The sequence below is a fragment of the Rhea pennata genome, chromosome 4, assembly GCF_028389875.1.
Source record: "Rhea pennata isolate bPtePen1 chromosome 4, bPtePen1.pri, whole genome shotgun sequence".
In the NCBI taxonomy this organism is placed as follows: domain Eukaryota; kingdom Metazoa; phylum Chordata; class Aves; order Rheiformes; family Rheidae; genus Rhea; species Rhea pennata.
The window spans coordinates 67030165-67055373 of record NC_084666.1 but is presented as its reverse complement, the minus strand read 5'-3'; the positions used below and the strand labels follow the sequence as shown (position 1 = coordinate 67055373).

At 41.8% G+C, this 25209-nt stretch overlaps 2 protein-coding genes across 6 annotated transcripts in view; one reads left to right on the top strand and one right to left on the bottom strand.

Moving 5' to 3' along the window:
• The window catches only part of RAP1GDS1 (Rap1 GTPase-GDP dissociation stimulator 1), a 106092-nt gene extending 102306 nt beyond the window's left edge, over positions 1-3786 (top strand). For all 5 annotated transcript variants that reach the window (XM_062575010.1, XM_062575011.1, XM_062575009.1 and 2 more), the window contains one exon: positions 3109-3786. In XM_062575010.1, coding sequence (XP_062430994.1) covers positions 3109-3236 — 128 coding nt within the window. In that variant the 3' untranslated portion in view covers positions 3237-3786. The remainder of the gene's footprint in view (positions 1-3108) is intronic.
• A 7331-nt stretch (positions 3787-11117) lies between these two features.
• TSPAN5 (tetraspanin 5) overlaps positions 11118-25209 on the bottom strand; it is an 85265-nt gene continuing 71173 nt past the window's right edge. Inside the window, exons 3-8 of the mRNA XM_062575007.1 lie at positions 22489-22635; positions 20495-20665; positions 18380-18505; positions 14582-14629; positions 14349-14465; positions 11118-13191 (exon numbers count right to left, since the gene is read on the bottom strand). Of these exons, the coding sequence (XP_062430991.1) occupies positions 13126-13191; positions 14349-14465; positions 14582-14629; positions 18380-18505; positions 20495-20665; positions 22489-22635 (675 nt within the window). The 3' untranslated portion in view covers positions 11118-13125. The remainder of the gene's footprint in view (positions 13192-14348; positions 14466-14581; positions 14630-18379; positions 18506-20494; positions 20666-22488; positions 22636-25209) is intronic.

Below are 25209 nucleotides of genomic sequence, written 5' to 3'. Positions count from 1 at the left end.
GAGACACACACAAATCAGTACTCAGACCAGCGTGTGAGCTGTAGTTCTGCTCGAGGAGGGATCCTCGCTTACCTTCTCACACCAAAGAGCGCTTGCTTCTCTCTGCAGCCCTCACAGGCCCGGCCCCACCATTCCCAAGCTCTTCCTGGGCACTCTGAAAGACGAGCAGAACGTGCTCTAACACGTGCCGGCGCGGAGCACTGCAAACTGCCTTCTTTCCAAGCTAATCCTTTTCTAAAGGGCCGGTTGTTTTCAGGACTGCGAAACAAGCTATAGTTTGAATTGCAATTTCCCATCTTTGTGTGGGCAAACAGGGAAAAAAAAGAGCAGGCTATCATGGATAAATTTGATTTCTACCGTAAGGCTTCTCAAAGTGGCTCAATTTGTTTTAGTGTTTTTAAAAATATATATTTAACCTGTCAGAGGAAAGCAAGTTTCAGACCAGAAAGTTTTCAGTTTCAGAAATTTACAAACAACTAAGATGACAGAGAAAAAAAATGCACACAGCTTGCCAAGAGCAAAACAAGTGAAGATCGTCTGGAGAGGAGTTTACAGCAATTTAATTGAATAAAAGTTATCTTAGCTAAGCGTGTGCTGTCTCTGTAAGCAAAGTTATTCTTAAGTACGTTGTTGACCATGACTAGCATAACTAACTCTGGCAGTCCTTACTACCAAGCTAGGGAATGCTCTGTTATTGCTAGATTAGAGGCCAAAATGCAGTTTTCAGAGCAGAATATACACCTCAGCATACAAAAGCACTAAGAATCCTACAGCAAGCCTCAAATATTAAGTGTTTATAATGTTTAGATGCTGAGGTCTTTTTTTTTTTTTTCTGACAACCTTTTAAAGTCTTTTTGCGCTAGTGGTTATCTGTCCCTTTCCATGCAGAAGTTTCCCCTTTGCATCACAGTGATGTTTTCTTGGGTATTCCCATTGCTTCCAATTAAAATGGTCCTCAAATTCTGCTTGACACTTGTATTTTCACTTCCCTGGTTCTCATCACCTGGAAGATTGACATAGTTACATGAAGTCAAATAACTGTCTTTTTGCCACTAGATTAAGGAACTGTCTTGTTCAGCCTGACAGCACACCGCAGCCTCTGCCTAGGTGTGGTGGTCCTCAGCGTTCTCCCCTTCTCTTAGGGAGCACGGGAAGATCACTGCAACATGCAGCTGTAAAGTCGGGGCACAGAGCCTGGCTGACACAGCCAGGCTCAGCCCTGCTCCCTGATGAGCAGACCTGTAAGCTAGCCACTACACAGGAATAACTGAGCAATGCTGGTGCTAACTTTTAAAATCAATTTTTAAAAATTTAACTTTGGTGGAAGGAATTGCAAAGAGCAAAGCCTGCTCTTTGCTCACGTGAATATGTGAAAATACAGGTCTTAGCTTTGCTACCTCTATCTTCATTTCACCACTGTCTCCACACACAATCCACAGGCATCACTTACATTTACAAAGTTTCCATATTCTACTGTAAATAGAGCTGTGTAGGTATTTTAAAGTAACTGGCTACAAGAACAATATAGTTCCATAAAGGTTATGTGTGATTATGTTGTTTTAATTCTTGTTAAATTAATTCTCCAGTGAATGCTGTTAAACTACCCTTTACTACAGGGTATCTGACATCACATTTAACTTGGTAGCACCAACACTTGTGCATTGACAGTAAAACAAACAAACAAAAAAAAACATAATGTGTTTTTGTCATCTGGAAGTTGCTGTTGCAACTGAGTGAATATGTGGAAAGAGGAAGAATGAGGACAAAGGAAAACGAAAATTTTAATTTAACTTAAAGAATCAGCAAAAGCAAGAGCATTCATAGCTAGCACAGGTGCTGCTCTAAGTGCAGGCCCCAAGGCTCACAGGAATCTGAATGTTAAGCAGAAATATTCAATCCACTATAAGGCAGTAAGTTCCTGAAAGTCAGTTTAGTAACATCTGCTTGGTGTTACTAAACATGACTGACATGATGGTATCCCAGAAGGAGAAAGGCAGCAGAAAGTGCTTACAACGCAGTAGAACCACCCCAACAGAAAACTGCTTGGGACACGAGGGTTCCCGGGTGCAGAGCCGTGGCTCTTTGCTCTCACACAGCAGGGGTTAAGCTGTGTAGGGAAACTGAGAATGTGTGAACAAGAAAGTAGGAAGGGAAACAAATGTCACAAAAAATTTGCTGTAAGGAAAAGTAGTAAATGCACATAGCATGCAGCAGAGCTAATCTGAAGCAGACAGTCAGGATTCTTCCCAGGACACGCAGGGTCAGGCCCCCAGCAGCACCTGGGAAGCAGAAAAACATGTGGATGTTTGTTACTGATTTGGAGCTCACTGTAATGGTCTAGACAACCCAAAGCACTTGGGTTAGGTCTAAACTTGGGATAGTTACAACATGAGGCCTCAAGAAAAAAAAAAAATCACATTTTCAAAGAAACATTGCATCAGTTCTGTGGGCTGTTCCCAAGCTGTGACACACAGTACAGCACAATCCAGGGTCAAGAAACAGACTCTCAGTTTCAGGTAAAACCTAAATGCTGTTTATATACCCACAGCACGGTGTACTGCCAAAGGGGTTTGTAACAGTTTCAGGGCTGAAGTATAGGTAGACAACCAGCAGTGACTAGTGGTGATGTGTCCATTAAGGAACTGTTTACACCCTCTTCACGCTTCTTCACAAAAAAGCAGGTAGCAGCTGATTTCATACAGGTGAACTACAGTCAGCCTTACAGGCAAGCTTACCTGCTTGGTCTATATTTTAAGGAATAAGGTAGGAACAAGAAAGTTTTGTGAAAAATACTTCTTAAGCATCTATTTTTGCAAGGCAGCTCAGGTGGATTTTCATAACTGCAATGCAATAGCTTCATCCTTCCCTCTGTACTCAAAACCCCTGTACATTACAGATCTGGACACTGGAGTCCCCCTACCCTGAAAAGCAATTCAAAAAGTTAATAAAAAGATTGTGTGTGCCCATGCATATGTATTTGTGTACCCATGTGCATACTTAGCTCTAGGATATAGCCGAGTAGAACAAGCTCCCTACAATCACCAAACCCTTCTGTTCTTGCACCTGCCTCGTACCAAGAGTTATTTCTTTTAATATTTCTTTTTCCAGAACCTCTTCAGAAGGAAGTGCAGAGCATGGCATTTCTAGAAGTGGTATCAAAACTCCGCAGCCACGAGAACAAAACTGTGGCCCAGCAGGCCTCGCTAACAGAGCAGAGACTTGCTGTGGAAAGCTGAGAAAGGTCCCTCGCGTTCACAGCATCCCATCAGAGCTCACCTTTGTCCTCCGTCCTGCTGCCGCTCCTGCTATGTTTTCCACTGTATCACTTGTGCATGCGTGTAATGTTCCCACACCAATTGATGAACTGCTGTAGGTACCCGTCCAAAAAGATTTCTAAAAATCCATAGGTGGTGTTCACATGGACCTGTCAGAAACAAGTCTCCACCCATAACTGTTCTACTTGTATTCTCGTTGCTTGGGCCACATAGTAGAATGTGCATGTTGTAGTCCTATGATGATGTAAAAGTGGTACTACACAACGGATCTTTCCTCACACCCCCTAACTGCATAACAGTGTGCTACTAAATTAGGGATAATACAAGATGCAGCAAGTCGAGGCTAGAGGGCTGGTTATAGGATTAAGAGGTAGATCTAGCTCCATTTTTGGTGCTTTGGAGATGCAAGTTTGAATGCAATGTACTGCTGCTCATTCACTGGTCTTGCCTATTAATGTCAAACTCGTGGTACCTAGCGGTAACAAATAAAAATTTCAGTGCTCTCACTTTATCCTGTGGTTTGTCCTTTTCCGTTTTCAAACGCAGAAGCAGTGACTGCACCACCGTGCGCTTCCGACGAGCCTTTCTTCATTCCTGGCTCTGGCCTCACTGCAACTGTTCTTTCAGTAGAGAAATACAAAGGAAAAGATTTCAAGCCCCGTTCACAGGAGCACACTCTGATGGGGGGCACTGCATAGTCTGACAATCATGTGGGCTTTCACCAGAATATTCCATACAATCCTTATCCCACCTTAGCCCATAAAGCCACACAAGTCTGAGTGCTGTTGGGCTTGCTTGGGTTTGTTTTTTGGTGTGTCCTCCCTTCTCCTCTCCCCCCCCCTTTTGAAGATGGATTTTTAAAGGCATGCCGTGCGGCAGCTCTTCGGGAGAACGCCAGCAAGTGATGAACGTGGCATGCAAGAATCTTCGTCTCCTCTCCTAAGTAGGCAAGCTGTGATATTGCCAGTTTAAGCTTCTTGGCCTCAAACTGTGCTTCTGGAGGTTTGTGAAGTGACAGTGAGCAAACCAAGAGACGAGGAGCAGCAGGATACCAGGTTCCAGCAAACAAGCACGTTCTTTTGGACCGTGTGATACCATTGCTGAGCTTGATCAAGTCCATAACGCACCCACCAAGCTCTTATAAGCTGTAACATTTTAAAGTGAATTGAGTGCTCCCGGGGCCAGGCTGTCTGCCTCTGAAGTCCTGGGCTCCTCTTTTATCACCAGAAGCAGCATTCCCAGAAACCAAGCACCCACGCAGTCCCAAGCCCCACGGTCACAGAACACTGCTGTTGATTCCCAGAGTCACTTCCCAGCCTCGTGAAACATGGAGCTGTGCCACCTGACACTCTGAAGGGAAGGTGCCAGTCACAATGGGGAACAGAAGTTGTGTACGAAAAGAAATGAGACCCCTTCTCACATAGCCAGAGCTCAAAAGCTACTGGGACAGTACCAAAACCCAGCAGATGCTACAGGAGTATTCCCACAGCAGATCAGATCCAAGTCCATATAATCCAGTGCCAGAAACTAACTGGCAACAGTACAATCAGGTTTTTTTTTAAAAAGCCTCTAGTATTAACTGCACAATAGCCTTTTATTTAAAAAGAAATCTAAGAGAAATTTGCTAATTTGCTAACAGTGCAATAACCCCACAGACTGCTGAGCTGTAGATGCAGACTGGGACCTGGTGGCCCTGGGTGGTGCAAGGGGGCAGAGCCCCAGCTGCGTTAAATGCACCCAGCACACCACAGGCACAGGTCGCACTGGGGCCACACGAGTCCAAGTTTCCTGAGCCCAATTTCCACTGATTTCAATAGTTTCCAAAATGCATTTGAAAGACAACCGCCTGGTAACTTACCTGATTCTAGAATAAACTCTTTCTTCCTTTTTGACACCAATATAAACTGCAGGTGTTGGCATGAGCTGACTGTAACAGAAAAATCATGACAATTTCTATTCATCTGGTTATTGAACTGGACTTTAGGTTAAGCATTAGCCATATCCTTATCATTAATTTTTTTTTTATTAGTGATACCACAGTCGCAGCAAGCACAAAGGTCAACCCTCGTATCCTTCAACTTTTATGTGGTTTATATGGATGGAATATCAAGTGATACTCATCTACACTTCTAGATAAAATCTGTGCTAAGCCTATACAGAAAAGTCTGCATAGGGGTAAAGATGGTTTTTGTCATCAGAAGGTAACTGAAGAGGCTGAATCCTGAATCCTGAACAAATGCTCTGCTGTTCTGAGGCATGCTGAAGCCTGCAGCTCATTTCTATGCTGCTGGTAAATTTGAGCCTCTTTTAATACCGTCTCTCTTATTTCTTCCGTGAACCTAGGGACTTCACTGTCACATGCATTTCACCACTCACTCAACTGAAGTCGACTGAACAGAAATTGATGACTTTTTCTGATTGGATGTTTAGAAGATTGATTATATCTAAGCAAACCTTGAAACCTGCCTGCTCAGGTTATTCTTATGACCGAGATGCTATACATCAGGCCTACTACTGCAGCAAGCCAAGCCAAAACAGATCACAGCTGCCACACCGCACAGGGCAGAAGGGCAGGCAGTACCCGGCTAGCGTTTCATTCATCTACATCTGTAAGACTTCCACAAGATCCAGCATCTCACCAGTCAGGAAGAAAGCAACACATAGCTGTTCATATTTCGTAAGGCAGAAATACAATGAAAAATTTCACTTTGGATAAGGCACAAACCCCAATACAGGTTTTGGATTCACAAGACCCAATTGGTTCAAATCAGACCACAAGACCCAGTAAGGGTCCTTTATTTCAAAGGTCCCAGAAATGTTAACTAGCTAGCTACAATTTCAATAAACAGTACTCAAGTTTTGTGTACCGAATACAGACAGCTGTTCCCTGTCTCCCCTTCCACCATAAAAAATGGTTTATCTAAGTCTCTCACATGTATCGCATATTAAGAAGAATTCGGCACTGCCCTGAACTGCGCTTTTGGTTGATTTTCCTTCTCTTCCCTCAAAAGGCCTCCACATTTGCATTTCTTATTTTGCGAAAAGCCTTTTCCATATCTGGAGATAAACATACACACTTGAAATATGTGAAAGGCCTCTAACCTCTAGTTTGCATACAGAGATGTGTTTTTAAATTTGTCAAGGAGGCATTTTGTGGACAAAGCGTAGCAAAAACAGAGAGGTGCAGTTAACATGAGGCTTCTAAGCAGATCCCAGCTGGAGGGGTAAAATTAGCTGTAAGTGACAAAAAAAGTCTGCAATTTGTTTCCACAGGGAAAACAAGCGGAGGTTCAGAGTGAGAGGCAAAGGAGCATCATTCAAGTCAGCTTTTCTGCAGACCGCTGTGCTTGGCAGACAGGCTGGAGTTTGACAAAAACCAAAACCAAAGCACAGCGTAAGCCCAGGTTTCTGCACAATGTACACTGTCCTTTGGTGTTCCAGGAAGGACGGGGCATGCTCTGTTTGCTTGCAATAGGGCTAGAGAAGAGCACTTACACTCGGGCAGTACATGACCTGTCATGCCCAGAAGTTGTCGCAAGAGAAATGAACATGGTCACTTGGCACAGTTTCACCTTGACACTCCGCTCACACGAAACTAATGAACAAAACCAGGAGAAATGGCTCACCGGCCCCCAAGAGTTCAGAAATTATATTTCTTGGTGAAACTCCTGGGAAACCGCTCTTCCCCAACCACACTGGCCAGCATGAAGCTGCAGGCTTGTGCTCTGCACATGCTCCTGACCAAGCCAGGTGCTGCAGGGCTGCTCCAGAGGTAACTTCTCCCCTCTTCCACTATGGGAAGAAAGATGACAACTACTATGAGTGAAATCAAGTCAGGGCACCAACTTCCAGAAAGCATTTAAAACCCGCTTCCAAGTGGTACAGCAAACTTGTTTTTCAAAGCGCCTATTGCTAGTTATGGTTACTACTTATGGCAAAACAGGGCAGATGGATGAAATACTGTATTTTAAAAATATTGGATTTTCTCCCTCTGAAGTTTAAGATACTTAAAAATGTGCTTTTTCTCCTCTAAACAACAAGCTCTGGACACCAGTAATTTTACCTCATTTTTATCTGAGCAATAACATTAGCCAGCTCACACTGTTTCTGTCTAAAGATATGTCAGCCTTAGAAAAGCAAAATTCCTACCTCCCTTCGCAAAAGCTTAATTAAGGCATGGCAAATCATTATATTCCCTTTGCACTGCTCCTTGCAGAGAAGCAACTTCTGAACACTTGGAGGTCACTGAACTGCTGAGGCCAGGAGCTCAACAGCTGGTCTACGCGGCCGCCTGAGGAGCATCAGCGACCTGTTGGAAACAAGCAGACAGAGCACATTCATTAGCCACAGGCTTCCCCAGCAGCTTGCAGTAACGAGGGAGCTTCTTACGTGAGGACAGATTCATCTTGTATTAGCTTATTATTTCCCCTTAAGGGCAGCTTCTGGCAGCCTGGAAGCACATTTGGTGACTAAATTAGAACACAGGTCTCTACACCATATACAAGAGGTTTTGGGATCTCCCCCCAGGCCCTCACCATTAGCTTTGGGGGAATCTTCCAGGGAGTTTTGCCTGAATGTAACTTTGTACCTTTAATACTGAGTGTTATATCAAGAGTACACATTCACAAGATATTTCACACAATTTTATTTATAAAACTGTAATTATCTAACAAATTGCATATAAAATGATTTACTTCAAGTAAATACAGAATACTGCACAACTATTAAAACTATTGTATTGTCCATCGTAAATGTATTAAAACATTCCTAGAAAATGGATCTATTAAAAAACAAAAACCCAAGAATACACGTAGCATGACCAAGACCACTTTCAACAGCTTAAAATGAATTACCAGGAAGCTGCATCAACTTCCCAAGTATACTCCAGTTACATCCATTGAGATCAGCATGTGATACAATACCACAGTCTAATGCTAAAGATGACATAAGTAATGCAATGCACCTGATCTATGCTTTTCTTCTAGACTGAAGAGGACCAGTCTGAAATCAGACAACTAAAGCTCAAGTCAAACTCTACTGGCATGCAGTTCTGTTATAGCAATACTTTCAATCAGTAAGCGTAGTTGGCTTTACAATCAATTTTACGACTCATTTAAAAAACAAAAAAGAGCAACGCAAGAGAATACATTCGTATAAAAAGGAATGATACACAAAGGTAAATATTGACACCTTTCCTTATGCCCTAGGATGAGTCAAGGGGAGACATCCGCTTGGAACGAATCTGGAACATACTTCTACCCGAAAGGAGTTTGAGCCACAAAACCCAAACCCCAATCTCCCCAGAGCTCAAGGTAATATCAGATCCATCCCTACTATGCACACAGCGTGAAGATGAACATACATGCAGTTGGAGCTCATTCTTAACAGATTCATATTGCAGAAGCACAGAAGACAACTAGCAGTGCCGCACTGCTGAACACCTGCTTGGTGCCCACCAGCAGTCGCAACACCTATTTTTACACTGTATGTTAACTGGAAAGATGTTATTTTCCCCTAAATGGCAAAATTGGATAGTAATAGAACCAACTGAGGAAAAAATATGAAGGGGGGGATTTGTTTATTTTAAGCAGTTTCATGACCAATGAGACTCAAACACAGATAGCTGAAAAAGCTTCAGTGAGAGAAACCAAGTGGGATGAGGGACCTGCAACCTTCACAGCCCCTGACATCTGTCAGGGCCTAATCTCTTCCCTACATATTTGCAGGGCTGCCAGTACCGGGTGCCCGGAAGGTGCACACACGGCTAGAAAGGAAACAGACCTCAAAATCCACAGGAGAGTTTCTCTTGCAATTATTGTTAATGAGAAGCAATTTTACCCTGGGCATATCTAAAGAAGTAAAAACACAGATTAACGTTCAGGACAGTAGCAATCCTTAGCACCATGTTTAGTCCTGCCACGTATGCTGGCAACCTCCCATGACAGGTAGGGAGTGCTGACATGGACCCTGTGTTTTACAGTCCAGTGCTTTTCCTAATGCTAAGCAGATAGGGAAGGAAGAAGACAAGAGAGGTCCTGCTCCTACCCCAAACCCCAAGGGAAAGCTGGGTTTTACCTTCTGCAGGTGCCAGCTGTAAGTCGGCTAGGGAGACACTAGATGGCAGGCAATGAAAGCACTCCGGGCTCACCCCTGCAGCCAGGTAAAACCCAAGTGACCATCCCGACTAATGTTGATCAGCAGACCCTCACACTGGACATCTCCCATATCAATACAAACACTTTGAGGGTGAATAGCAGTCATGTGCAAGAATAGTTTCATTTGCATGCCACTATTTACATTTCAAACACTATTTACACAGCAGAACAACAGTTGGCCTCTCTAAGTGGAGAGAAGGCTTTAGGGACAGAGCACGCCTTAGCAATCATTGCCATAGCTTATAGCTCTAAAGGGTCACAAGCCAAGTTATGGATTTTGAAACAGAGACCCCTGCTGCTACTGAAACAGACACTCACGCACAGAAACTCAAACGTTTGCTCATTAAGACTAGCCCACCACCCCCCCCCAAAAAAAAAAAAAAAGAACACACACACACACACACACACACACAAAGAAAAGCTACCAGTAAGAAAGGCAAGCCTGTGAACATAGAGATAGTTTGGAAACCAGAGCAGCAAGGACCATGATGCTCTTCTGAAGGGCTCAGGGTGGGATTTGGAAGTGGCTTCAGGAGCACAGAAACCACTGAAGCTTTCAGACCACCAGTTGGCAACACCATCTCAAATACATTTTTGCCCAGCCAGCGTGGCCATCTCCTGCTCTGCAATGGGCCAGAAGCCCAACAACACATTTCTGAACAACTCCTGCACTTGCAAGATAGCTCAACTGACCCCTGCGTGTGTGTCTACCCTTCTAGAAATCGCCCAGAGGCTACAGTGCCTGCTCTATCTTATTGCTTTAGAAAAGGAGCCCATGTGGCCAGCAGTTGTGCTCTAGCTGCAGCTCTGAAGTTTTCGCAGTTTTCTGGAATAAAGCATCTTTGCATTTGGTAGGTTCTGAGGATAACGCATCACCTTCCAGGGCCTCCCAGAAGTTTTCCAAACCAGACACCTAAGTTGCTGAGTAGATGGGGCATTTCTAAGAGCACATTACCCAGCCTGCAGAGAAAAACATGAGGTTAAAAGGTAAAATATAGGCAGCTAGCCTTGAACATTCAGTATGTACCCATCACAAATAATTGTGAAAAATGAGAAAAATAGGAGCATCATTGCAGGGAGGGGGATATTAGCATCCGCAGCAGCAAAGACAAGCTCTAGAAAAATTAAGTCCTCATTTAGTGGTTTTTATAAGAACAGTCAGTCATTCTGGGACTCATAAGAAGTGTTGCACATTTGTGTGTGCACCTGCAAGTAGTGAGAACAAGATTTCCTCACCTCTGAGAGCATTTACTTTCCTATCAGCCTGCCCCTGACAATGGCATTTCCAGACTGGAACCAGAGAGCAGCATAAGACAAAAAGGCCAACACAGCGCAACTGCAGAAATTCAAGTAGAAAAACAGAAGTTACCTTCAGAAGCCCACAGCAGCATTCAAGATCAGTAGCAACAAGAAATGTTTCTGTAACATAGGCTTTTTTCTTTTCCTCCAATTCAAAGTGCTGGGTCACAAGCAAATAAGGCTTCCAGGTAGCAGTGCTACTTCCTGAACCCTGGTTCCCTAGTATCTCCTCACATCACTTCAAGAGAGCAGTAATGATCTGCCTGTCCTGCTGCTATCAGGAAAGCTGTGTGCCCCCTTTGTGGGGGCAAGCGTGGGGGGGGAAGAAAAAACAAACACCAATAACTCCTCAGGCTGAAGAGTGGCTAAGAAAAACATAACACTGTGGTGAGGTGGAATCAACTTTATTAAGGACAGTAAGTTATAATTGCTTTCAAAGGCTTTAAAAAAAATCGCTCTGAGTCATGGCTGGCCTTTAACAGCAGATACCAAAGGATATGGAGGCTGCCTCATTCAGAGGTAGGCAGTAGGATTTAGCCAGAGGAAGATGAGGTAACACTCCAAGCCAGGAGGGCGATGGGACTATCTGCGGCATCCGTGGGACGCCGGCATGCCTACCACCAGCCTGCGGAGGGGAAACACACGGCTGACTAGAGCACAGAAAGGCAAAATGTGGAAAGGTATATAAATTTGCAGGTTTACAAGTCAAATTTGTTCCCTCTACTCCACATACACCATCTTAGGAAGCCCACAAAGACATTAAAAACTTTTCCTAAAAGGATGCTGCACACCCCTCATCTCTGTTCAACCAGAGCAAGAGCCAGCAGCTCAGAGCTTTCAGGACTGTCGACAGATACTGAGAAGAGTCCTACAATAAGAGAAATTTATACGAAGTGCAATAAAACTACTCAAGCCATGGTCAGGTGTGTACGTTCATTATTTGTAAAGAAGAACGGATCACAAACTCTAAGCCAGATGGCATCTAATCTGATTCTTCATCTACTATTTGCGCTTTACTCCAAATTCTAGCATCTTTTGTCCGGTTCAAAAGGGACTTTGCCTTGGCTGATCCTGATCCAAACATCTGGTTTAAAACTTTTATTCCATTGCTTCAAGAAACCTTTCTGCTGCATTCAGAGCAACAAAAGGCAAACATACACTTAGCAACAATTTTTTCACTGAAGGTAATAGTTTACTCTGGCAAAAGCTGTTCTCTCTAACTTCCAAGGGAAGGGGATACGATTTTTCCATAATCGCATGCATTTACCAATAAATAAGTTTGGATTAGACTGTTAAAACATATGCACAAATGTAAGCACTGGAGCATCACAGATTCTTACTCCACAGCTCATGCAAGTAAAAAGAATTAAAGAAAAAAGCAAGACCAAAGCGTCAGCTAGGAACAGACTAAGGAAATACCTTTAAAGAAGTTTTGCACAAGTATATTAAAATACTAATATTAGTGAGATTCCCCCAATACATCAGGTTACACTAAACTCCAGAGAAACCAAAGAGATTTAGCCACATCAGATACATTTTTTTTGTTAAGTTAATATATAGTTCATTCTTTGAATAACATTATTCTCTTGGATCCAACATCCACACTGCTTTCATACATTTTATACAGTTATATCCCATTTTTGCCTTAAGAGGCTGATGCCCTAAGGTATGGCAGCAACCAAAGGCTCTACAACACTTGTCAAATATAAAACTCCTTTCCCTTCACACAAGGGTGGAGAAAGGAAGAAAGATGTCGATAAAATTAGGTAATTCTCCCTGCAAGTTTGTCGATTCCAACCTCAAAGTACTACAGAGAGATAGTTGGAAGCTTGTGTAAAAAAAGTATTCCCTTGTTTTAAAAACAATTTCATTTACTGTACAATAGATGCATAGAAAGTTGCTTCCTGCTTAACGGGTTTAGGCCAGTAGCTATCTTTAGCTGTGAAACAAGATTGTTCCTTTACAGAGTGGTGAAGAGAGAGACCATCCCAGGAATATCTGGCAGCTACCAGGAGCTCATGACACAAAGAACAAACAATATATCCACAAACTACAATGCAACTCTGTCCCACTGAATACACCAATTTTAAAAAGTGTCCATATGTTACTCAGAATCAAGAATACAGTAGAGATTCATGGCTCAACAGCTTTCAAACTGGTGGTTTAAAACAAAACAAAAAAAAATGTCAGTGAGCAGCAGATTTCAAGACAGCCCACTCTTCTCTCCCCCACCCCACCAAAGAAATGTGAGTTCACTGCAATATCAGGAACTTGAGACTAGCTGGGAGAGAAGGCTTCCCTGTCACCCATGTCCATACAGCTTGGTGTCGGAGTGACACACTGGAGGTTTCAGAGGGTTTCAGTTGTCCAGTGTCTTGTGGTTATTTCAGCAGGTTTTACCAGCTGGCTCTGACAGCCTCAATGTCACTAACCAAGTTCTGGGCTAAGCATATCCCAAATATCTGGAAGAGACAATAGGTTATTCATTCAAAGCATTGGACAAAGGCCTTTTTATACAGGCAAACTCTTTAGGTTATACAGAACTTCAATATAAAAAACAGCAAAAGCAAGTTAAGAAATTAAATTATCAGTACACATTAGCAAAAGTACAGAAATACTCCTGTACCCAGCAGGTTTTTCCCTTAAAAAAAAAATAAAAAAGGAACTAGGTTCCAAGAAACTGAATAGTTCTGAAATTGTTTCACAAAAGCAACTAGAGGATATTTGCTGCTCATTTATACTCCCCAACAATAGATTTGTACAGTCTTAAAATCTCTACCCAAGCCCAATTTAACACACAGTGTAATTTTTGAACTCTGGACAGTTGAAAAAGATCCCCTACAGTTAAAATGAGACATCCTTCAACACAAAACAAGTGCCATGTATTTAGCTCACCTCATTAAACCTACTAACCTACTGACAATATGTTTCCAAGTCCCTCTCCAGCATCTATGGGTTTTAACTCATTCATAGAATCAGTAAGGTTGGAAGGGATCTCTGGAGATCATCTAGTCCAACCTCCCTGCTCAAGCAGGGTCACCTACAGCATGGTAGACAGGGTTGCATCCAGGCGGGCCTTGAAGATCTCCACAGAAGGAGACTCCACAACCTCTCTGGGCAACCTGTGCCAGGGCTCCGTCACTCTCACAGGGAAGAAATTCCCCCTCACGCTCAGGCAGAACTTCCTGTGCTTCAACTTCTGCCCATTGCCTCTTGCCCTGTCACACGGGACAACTGACAAGAGTTTGTCCCCGTCCCCTTGACACCCTCCCTTCAGATATTTACACACATGGGTAAGATCCCCCCTCAGGCTTCTCTTCCCCAGGCTGAAGAGGCCCAGCTCTCACAGCCGTTCCTCATAGGGCAGGTGCTCCAGCCCTCTGATCATCTTTGTAGCCCTGCGCTGGACTCTCTCCAGTAGCTTCATGTCTCTCTTGTCCTGGGGAGCCCAGAACTGGATGCAGTACTCGAGACAAGGCCTCCCCAGGGCTGAGCAGAGGGGCAGGATCACCTCCCTCCACCTGCTGGCAACACTCTTCCTAATGCACCCCAGGAGACCATTGGCCTTCCTGGCCACAAGGGCACATTGCTGGCTCATTACAGGGAACGCGAGGTTTACCTGCAGTAACGCTATCCCAATGAATATACCAGCAACTATGGTAAGATTGTCCTGCAGCCATTTCTCAAACTGTGGGACACAGCCCTTAGTGTAGATAACAATCTGCTGATCAACTTCCTGCCAAGGGAAAAAAAAATAAAGATAACTACATTCAACTATTCCACCAGTAGAATAACTTGCTCTTGCAAAAGGGATTCAGATCTTTAAGATATCACATTAAAAGTAATGCTTACTGGTTTTTGCCTTGCATCGTAGCCACACTGAGTGTTAATAACATCTTCCTAGGAGAGAGAGCAAGAGAGAAAGAAAGAGAGGCAAATGAGTGGGGGGGGGGTGAAAAAAAGTCTCCAAAACATCCTATCCCAGTCCTCCAGTGCTGGGCTTGGGCACTGCAAGACAATCACCCCAACTTTGGTCACCATACTGCTTTTTAGAAATCCCTCCCTCTTCCTTTCAGTGCCATTGACTATTTACAGCAAACAAAAGCACATATTCAAAAACACATTCCCAGCTCTCAGAGCAGGAGACCAAAAAATCCAGCCCTCCACCTGGATAAATGCCACATTCCAGATACAAACAGCAGGAAGTCAAGAAGGGCCTAGGGAACATCTATTTTGAGCAAAAGAACTTTCTGCTGGAAAGGTTTTGTCTGAAAATACATACACCAAGACTACCATTAACATTTTTCAGGTTTCAGTTTGTGCAGCATGAAACAGCATGAAAAGGTGAAAAGGGGCAGATCCATTGCAAGTCCCACAAGTTCTTCCAGAGGATGAATGTAGAGGATGAATACACGGGACCTAGTTCCCTCCCAAAGACTAGAAGGGAAAACAAAAAGATGGGAATTACTACTGCCTGTGCTTTCCCACTGCCTATTCTTTTGTACAGGAGCTTGATATATATGAGGAAGGAGTTTCTCACTGCTGCTTCCAATTTAGCACATTCAAAGCACAGGAAATACAGGCTACAGCAGATTTTCCCCAGTGAATAAGCACTACCCAGTGGCACCATCTCCAGACTGTTCTTTTCCCCCAAAGCTGCTTTAATCCCATATACACAGTTATTCAGGGCAATAAAATGAAGCAACTACTTCAACGATGACTACCCATCTGCCCCTAAGGTTTCTGAGAAAGCTCATATGAGGAAAACAGCAAACACCTCCAAATTCCAAGAGTGCAGCCACCTTAAGACTCTCTTCTAGATATTTTAGCTATGAAATACCTCCACTTGTTTCTTACAGAAAGTCAGTCAGGCAGCAAAAGAGGAACAACGATGGTTCTTTGGCCTGCAGGAAGGACAATTGCATCTGCTGCACGTGCCCCACTATACGCCCAAGTTACCACCCCTGCACTAGATTCATACTTTTAGTTAGTTGTTGATACTTCTTAGTTTGAGAGGTTGGGCATCAGCCATAACAGCAGGAAAACATGAAGCTACTGGCTCACATACTAGCAGTGGGCAGAAGAAGGAACTACTCAAAGAAGTCAGAAAACAAGCCAGTCTTAGCTAGGTGCACTGAACATCGCAAATTAGTCAAACTGTGAACCGAGAAAGCCATCCAGCACACGTTGGTTTGAAATGGCAGCCAATATGAAAAAAATTATCTCCTCCTCTCTGCAGTTAATGTCCCCTAAGAGTCTTCCCACTCTGCAGGAAGTGCATCAACACATCATGCTGCTGCATCACCAGTTCTGTTCGTTGCCTCCTGTCAGTTTCCAAAGTTGGATTCCCTCAACAGACCTTCAAGATTTGAATAATTTGCATATTTTAATGAGACCAATGCTCTTATTCTAGGATCTGGACTAGCAGAGCCACCCACTTCAAGTCTGTAAAAGCAGGTAGGAGTCAAATAGACAGATTTAAGCTTTCTCCTTTGTGCTAAAAGGACCACTTGCCTTATTAACAAGGCCTTCTGCTTTTAACTTCAGGACTTGTTAACTGAAAGCAAGCATGAAGAACAATGGAAATAAGTCAATTTTCCTAGGCCTCGTCTCTGTGAGAATTAAGGATATTTTAACTTGATAAACTACAGCAAGATCAATTATAAGACTCCAAATTCATTTCGAAGGAGACTTAGCGTAAACTTTTCCCTCACTAATTTAAGCCATACTAAAGTCCTGTTTAAGAAAGCATCCACATAGCTTTTTGCACCAGCACAACACTGCGTGCTAACTCAAATCGGGCAACTGCACACAGTCTGAATCCACAGTCATTGGACAGTTACTCCTCGTGTCTACCCAGCCCACTGACAAAAGATAAAACTCATTATTGTGAAGGGACTGGTTGTACACCTTCACAGAACCAGTGGCCTGAGTGAAAAGGTTTGTTATGTAAGCTATATTTCTACATCTCTGTTCCTGGTGCTATAAGGGATTTGTGGATTGTCTGCTCCCCATCAGCATCCAGCTGCCTTTCAAAACACTGGCCATACTAACTGTAGCTCTCATGTCATAAATGGCTGGGCAGCTGCGTATGTTCCGCTTGCACACAGGAAAAAAAAAAAAAAAAACTGTGCATATCACTGCAATTGAACTATTTGCAGCTTGATTAAATTATATCCCTGACTTTTAGTATTGAGAGATTCTTTAAAGTGATGCAGAGCGTCGCTTCCTACAATAAATAGGAAGGAGACTTATCTTTACATTTCTGGTTACTGCACCTTCCTCCATAAAATGCATAGCCCCCCCCCCACCCCCCCAAAAAAAAAGATGCAAAGATAAGTTTAGCATGGATTACGTATTTATAGGATTATCTTATACTGCTGTCAGTGGTTTGGTTTTATAACAAGAATATTTTTAAAACTGGGTTATGACCACCTCTGTGTGGGTGGGTGGATTGACTGGCAAAGGGCAGAAGGAATCCTGAGTGTAATGTAATGCATAAGCCTAACCTACTTTCCACTTTAATATCTTATTAAAACACAGCAATGTTCCCGAAGAAAATTCAAAGTGCTGTGAAAACACATTCACTGCAGACAAACTAGAACACAGCTCATGGAAATGGCAGGGCCTTGTCAAGGAGATGATAGTGATTGGTGCTGAGAGTGGAGACCAAGTTGCATTAACAAGGCAGAAAGCACCTGAAGTACAAGTTGGCAACTTGCCTAACTTTAGTCATTGCTACAAACTCATGCATTCAAGGAACTAGAAGTCACTCCCAGTAGAAATTACCACCTAGTAATAGGTGATTTTCTACTACATACACTCACAGGCTGCTACTTTTAAATTACATGAAAGTCAAATGTATGAAGTTAGCGACATATGTCTTTATGTACACCCCTGTCCCTATTCCAAACCTTTCACTGTCAGTAAACTGCTTCCCTACACTTTACTCTTCATTCTTGATCACATCTGTGCTAGTAAAGTGTGACTACAGCATCTTCTGCTTGATGATCCAGAACTGTATTTTAAAAGATGTGAAAATTTACTTTTTAAAAAAAAAAAAAAAAAAAAAGTTCCCTCAAATGATTTCTGACCTTCAAAGCTTGATCTCAGGTGACTATGGAACAAGCAGTGACTTCAAAGTAGAATAAAAAAAGCGCAAAGATCTTCATCTCCAAATTCTAAAGTAAACTTACATCAGTTCTTCAGAGCACAGGCTATTGTTTATTACCATACCTAGCACAAACTGGGTCAATCTGGCTGCAGCCTCTGGATACTGCACTAAATAATGAGTAATACCTACCTTGGACTGCTTGCTCTTGGAGTTGTTCTTTACAGCAAGGAGTGAAACACCCTGACGACATCCAATTGAAAGCTCATATCCTTCAAGTTATTAGGGGCTTCTGGCTTTTGTTTGTTTGTTTTTCTTTTTACTTGCTATAATAAGTATGTTCAACCAAGCCAGTGGCTTAAGTTAGTTCACGATTTTGGCTGACTGCAGGAAAGCCTATATTTAAGCTGAGATGCAAGTCAAAAAAAATAGACAGGGGGAAAAGGCAAAGATCACACATGACTTCCAAAAGATACTCTTTTACAGTGATTTAAAACAAGAACAGTAGATCCAGTTCTGTGCTCTTGACTGTCACTTACGGCAGGGTCCTTAGTGCAGCAAGAGAATGGCACACCACAGCGCTCTCGACTTGCATTGGAATCTGTGCAGTTGAAGTAAATATTAAGGTTCCAGTCATCAGCTCCAAAAGCCCCACAGCACTGCCACTAGAACAGAGGAAAACATATTGACTTCCAATATAAACGAATCTCAGCGCTAACAACATGCATCACTGCTGCCAGTTTCAATCTAGCTTTCCAAAAAGAACTTCAGATTCCCTCTGGTTTCTTTGGAGCTGTAATTCTGGAGAAAAAAAAAGAAAAAGAAAAAAGAGAAGTAGCATTCCAAACCTGTAAGTGGTTCTTCAATCACTATCTAATTAGAGTTATGTTCACACCCTGCAATGCTGTTCTGTGGAGAGAAAACCATGGAGAGAGCTATGAGCTCAGGCTCTAGCAATAGCATAGACAAGAGTATGATATTCTGCCCAGTCTAAAGGTTCCTAGGCTCTCAGCAAAGCAAAATAGCTCAGTGTTGCACTGGTAGAGCTGTTATATATGTCAGTTTGGGGAAAATTTTCACTTGTCCGTACACTACACGGTATGAACACAGTGTTTTCTACACATCAACACGTTATGCACTTAACATATCCTTTACTGTAGGCAGGCAGGATTCTTCCAAATTGAATGAGAAGGTAAATATCACAAGTAACTGAGTCTCCAGTAAAACATGTTGAATATAAGAATGGACTGGATGTCAGCGGAACACTGATAGTTTATATCAGTTAAGGCTCCAGCCCAATGAATCCATCAATGCTAAAAAGCAAACACACACCACCACCAACCAAAAAATACGTTTAAGTAATGCTGAACTTGCAATCTTGTCTCTGCAGATGTAGCACTGTGTGTTCTGCAATACCTGAAACATGCTGTCTTCAACCATTATCTCCGCTAGCTAAAAAAGCAGCTTGCTCTCCAGACTTGCACTGTCCCTGACTGATCTGCCAAGACTAGTAATCCAGTTAGGAGAGCAAGTTTTATTATGTGGTGCCAGTCTACTACAAAATTGGATTGTGGCCTCTTGGTTACACACACAAGGACCACTACTTTCGGACTGTGGTGACCTCTGGCATTCTCCAAGCTGGAGCAGGTCCAAAATCAGCACAGAGATCTGCATCCTGTTATTTACTCACATTCACTGACATTTTTTCCCCTAGACAAACAGAAGCAGATGAAGCATCAAATAAAATTAATTTTTGTACATTTTGCAAATATATTAATGGACGTGTTTTCAACCAGCAGCTCTTAGCCAGCTAGCTACATACATAGCACCAAATTCAGAGAGGAGTTCACAGACACAGGCCAAAAGAGAGTACTGAAACTAGAAACTACTGGCAAAATAATTTGTGCATGAGAGTCAGTTTAGGTCTCCTATATGCACTGCTAAGTTAAAGACTTCCACAGGCATGCACATCTCTGGCTTTTCTCCTCTAAAGTGCTGGCACAGTATCATTTAGAGATTTCTCATGAGAACTTGTAGCTCAGTTTCAGTTAGGCTAATCACCTTAAGGTTCCTTCTTAAAAAGCCTTCTTAAAAATCCCACTGTGCATCTCTGTCACTCTGAAGTGTGGCATAGCACTTCTAATACTGCTAAAGAGATGTGAACACCCATCTCAGAACTGAGTAACTTTCCACCAAGCTTAGAAAAAGGTATTCTACAGATGCAATAGCTCCTACAGAGTACTTTGAAAGTGTGCCTTTAAAAGGCCTAAAATATCTTTACACATACATACGGAATACGCTCCAACAACCTGAACAAAAGTCCAATGAAAACAAATAGTAGATTTGACACTATCTCTGAATGTCTTCAAGAATAAGTCACCTCTACTCTCTACCATAATTATTTCTCCCAATTTCAACAAACAAACTATATAAGTATTTCTCCCAACATCAACAAACAAACTACCGCTTACAGGTGCTGTGTGCTTGTAGAAGTTCTGTGAGAAGAAAAGAGGTTATATATATACACCACAGTATCACATTCTAGGATACTTCTGTTGTACCTTGAAGAAACTAGACAGATGGGAAGTAAAAATAGAGAATGTATTTCTTTAAAGCAAGCAAAAAAAGAAATAGATACACAGAGTCCAACTTACATATTCCTGTGTAAAGTCTATGAGGTTTTGCAAATCAATGTCATCTCTGTATGCTCTGATGTTGTTGTTTATAAAGAAATACAGTTGGTCCTTGATCCAGTCTTTGAAAACAAATGCTAAAACACCAGCAGTGAGCTCCAAAAAGAAAATAATTCCAAGGAACACAGAAAACTGAGGAAAAAGAAAAGATAAGAATTATTTTTCTTTAAGGGCAAAGGAATTTTTAAATTAAGTACACCTTTTTTAGCTAGACCTGTAGTACTGGATTCTTGCATTTTATTCTGTCAAGGACAAATAAAAGCCCAACAAATTTAAATTTGGCACCTACAGCAGGACAGTTCACTGGAATTCTCAGAGAGGCCCAAGAGATTTCACTGTAAACTTCACTGGAGATGGCTGCTTGCCATGTGGAGCGCCCTCTGAAAATCCTCATCTTAAGCTCCTGTACAGAGACATTTTCAAAGGCACAGAATAACTTACAGTGCCAAAGTGCTTTAAGTGACTTTTTCATTAGCCATCCTCACTGGTAAAGCTTCGTCTAATCATGTAAAGCAAAAATTGGTAACAGCAGAAATTAAAAACAAAGTCAGAGTGGAATGTCTACGGAATGACTCATATCCACATTAAAACGAAATGAGGTTGTTATGATTAATGCAAATGCAATGGATGCCAAAGGCATTACTAATGATCTGCCACTTTCTCTAAGCATCACCAGTGAGGCTACGTAGTGTTTCTAAACACAAAGCAGTCTTGCTATATTGGAGCTCCATCCCTTCTGCAACTGCGCCGTTGAGTTTCATTTAATATGCTCTCTGTGTTTGTTCAGATGCATTTTTAATTTTTCCTGCAGCTGCTGTATAGGAAGCTATTTCTGGTATGGCAGATGGGTTCATTCTAGGCAAGCTGAGAGAAGTAAGGAAGAGACGAAAAAGCGTTACAATAGCTTTTCTTCTTTCTCCTTTATTTTCTTCTTAAGCAAGGCAAGAGCAAGCCAGAACCATCCTAAGCTGCTTTATAAATGCTTCAAGAACAGTAAACTGCCTCTTCCCTCCTATACAACACTTGCCTGTGGGAGCCAAACAGGCCATCTGAAAGCAGTTGTTTCACTGGAAGCCTTTTTGTGTATATATTAACAGTTAATGGCTATGAAGACACAGATTAACACTATCCAGGCTGTGCCTATCTGTAGAAGTGGTGGTGGGTGGAGGAACCTTGAATTTGTTATAAATGTTAAATTTATGTAAAATTGGAACATGATACCATTATCCTCAGCAGGAGTTCCACAAGATTAAACCAGGCTATTTAGCTAAAAGGGTTTGGGATACCAGGGTATGTTAGTTCTCCAACTAACAATTCAGCCCAGAGCTCAAAGAGACAACTCCTATCTATTTTCTTTCCCTGTCCCAGGCACAGTCTCCACCCTCTCACTCCTCAGTACTGACATTAAGCAATGAAGCCTTGTTGAGTTAGCTACAGAGTACACAGGCGAGGACACCAGCAAGCAACCTCCTTCATAACGCAGTCCTATCTCCTCAGTACCATGAGGGGCCCCTTGCATACTAGAAATCGCGTGGGTCACATTCAATGGCGTATTTATATTCCTCTACATTTCACAGGCAGCTCATTATGAACTCAAAGTTCAATATGCAGTTTCTTACCAGAAGTTTCTCTCCCTTAGTGACAAGAAAGCAAAATATTAAGCTATGTGCATATGAAAAGTAGTAGTTCCACACTGTGATTTCTAGTATCATATTATTTTTTAGCCTTAAAAACAGATCCAGCACAGTTCTTCATAGTCTCTGCTGCTTAAAGTGCTAGTAGTTAAAGAAAAGTGACTGAGAACAGTACCCTCCCATCAGATAACATCTTCCTTCCCCCCCACCCCCCCAAAAAAAAAAAAAAAAGATTTTAAAAATCTACACAGGTAAGCAGGAACACAGAACATGATTTATGTTATTTAAGTGATGAATCACTTCATTGCAAAAACTACTTACAAACTTGAGCAGAAAGGTATTTTCTCGCAAGGCTCCAATGCATCCTGCAAATCCCAGAATGAACATAACTCCTCCTACCACTAGGAAGAGCCAAACCGGATCAAAGCCTCCCAGGTCGGTGATGGAGGAGATATTGGACAGCACTCCCTAGGAAAGAAACAATGCCAAGGGGTAACACGTGCGTCCTGCTTTGTTCTACAATTTCCTCTTGCATTGCTCTTTTTAAAAAGGTAGACACCTACAGCAATAAGCATTCATCAACACAGCAAGAGAACATAATTAATAAAATTTGGCATCTATAAACAGACACAAAGGGTCTTTATGTACAGTATTTGCTGAGCCAACACACAGAATTAACAACAAAACATGCTTAGAGTCCTTTGCAAGAAAGCCACAGGGTGTTCTGCTGCATCTGTACTTATGCAAAATATTCTGAAGGAAGTCAGAGTCATTTGAACAAAATTTAACTCTATTTTATTACTCATGAGATACATCATATACATTGTTTATATAGGCACATAGTTACAAATGTTATGTCAGAAAACCAGCAATAGCTAAAACAACATCTTAAATTTAACTGGATCACAATGATCAAGAAGCAAGCTCCTAGGTTAAGAGCAGCACCTTGCAACAACAATTTTTGTCAAATTTTGACAAATTACATACCTGGTTGATTCAGACTTCAGTCACCTACAGTGCCAAAAACTCATTATATAAACACAGGATAGCTGCTGACACAATAGTTAACAGGAAAAATTTGACACTAGCATCAAGTCTCCTAGTAGGAGAGAAGGCAGGTTAAGGATTTATCCTGGGAGATGGCTTGCGATAGCTTAGATTAGGCCTTTCTTACACTATGTTTTAGATACAACAACCAGCACAGAGTGCTTGCAACAAATGGTTTTAGCCCTGTGAAGCAGAACTTTGGTTATGATGCCAGTAAATCCTGAGCAGCTATTTTATTTTTGAACACATTTTAACCAAGTTTAGCTAATGCTGAACAGATGGTCATGGCAAGGAGCAAATACAAAGTTTTCCTTATTCCAGCGAGCTTGCACAAAATAGTTACAATTTCCCAACACCTACTGGCAGCAAGAAAGCTGAAGTTTCGCTCTTTCTTTACGCACTCCCCTAGCCAGAGGTTAAAGCAAAGCACACTGCTGCAGCAGACATTTTTCCATGGGTTCCCTCAAAGCAGCCTGAACCCAGGCTGCGTGCTTCTGACTGCTGCTTTGCCTCCTGACTCCTGAACAAAACTGTGGCTCCTAAAGCAGCAGACTTTCACCTCTACTGCTCATTTGTAATTTATTCTCACATTCTTCAGCCTTTTCTTCTTTTTCCCGTTTATATCCCCTTTGCTTCTTTGAATTTTTCCCCAAATTGCAATAATTTTGAAGGCTTCGTTTCCAAAAGTTGTTAGAGTCATGTTTTTAACAGCTGATACTGTTCAAATTGCGGCTTTAAGATATGAGATTTTTTTAAATACTTTATTTAGACATGTAAATACTCATACAGTCAAAGCTTTTATCATGGCACTCCCCATAGTCTGCAATTATTTCCATAATTTCCCAAATAAAAAATCAGCTATAAGAGAACAGTAAACAGAAATTGAGGATGGTTTTCATTTCTGGGGCTAGACAAAATGTCCGCAAGTTTCTCCAATACACATGGTACACGGTAGGAGGAATTCAACCCAATCCTCAAGTACAAACAATAAACCAATAGTGTGAATGACAGTCTTAAGCCAGATTTCTCTTCCTCCTACTACAGGAGGCTATTGCCTGACAGACAGGGATGAGGAAAAAAACCAAAAATCACATTCATCCCTTTCCTCCTACAATACATACAGTACTGGTCTTATTGTCATTCATTAAAAAGACAAAAATAGATTAAAGGCATGATATAACCAAACACTGCTAAGAGTCAATGTTGCTATCAAAGCAGACTGGTTGGCGTACGCCCATTTCTAAGAAAAATGGGGTGGTACAAGCCAAGCTGGAATGAAGATTTATCAGCCGTTAACACTTAACTCAACTTGTGTGGAATGTTTCTACTACTTTTGCTTCACTACATATGCCATAGAAAAGAAAGCAAAGACATATTTTCAGCTAAGAATGAAAAACATCAAAATAAACAACATCTAACACAAAACACCAAAAAGTCATAGCCTTAGATGTATGCAAGTCAGGAAACATGAGCTCTGCCCTAAGAGAAAATGGCTGCTATAACAACCAAGTTTTGAAGTCCTTTCAAGTGTTTTCCTTCAATGCTTATACATGCTGTAAGATCCCAGGAAATTTTGCTTTAAAGCATAAATTCCTATGTCTCTAACATTAGCTCATCTTAGAATTAATGCACTTTAGCATATCAAAATGTATCAAAACAGCCACTGGAGAAACAATATTGCCTTTATATTATGATTATTTTACTAAAAAATAAAAATTAAAGACAATCCAGAAGGATGAAGACTCATTTAAGTCTTTCTTTCTAAGCAACTTTGAGTTGCTTTTAAAAAAAGCCACATGCACACAGTATGTTTAATTAAGTTTTTTGCAGATAGTCCAAGTCAAATTCAACTTATGCTTGTGTACATGGGTCTTAACAGTCTTAACAAAGAAGGTTTGGTAAGAAGTACACTAATTTTGCACTCTGTCACACTCCCGTTAAAGTCAATGACAATATATCTCAGCAAACCAGTTATATTTACACTCTTTCTGACCT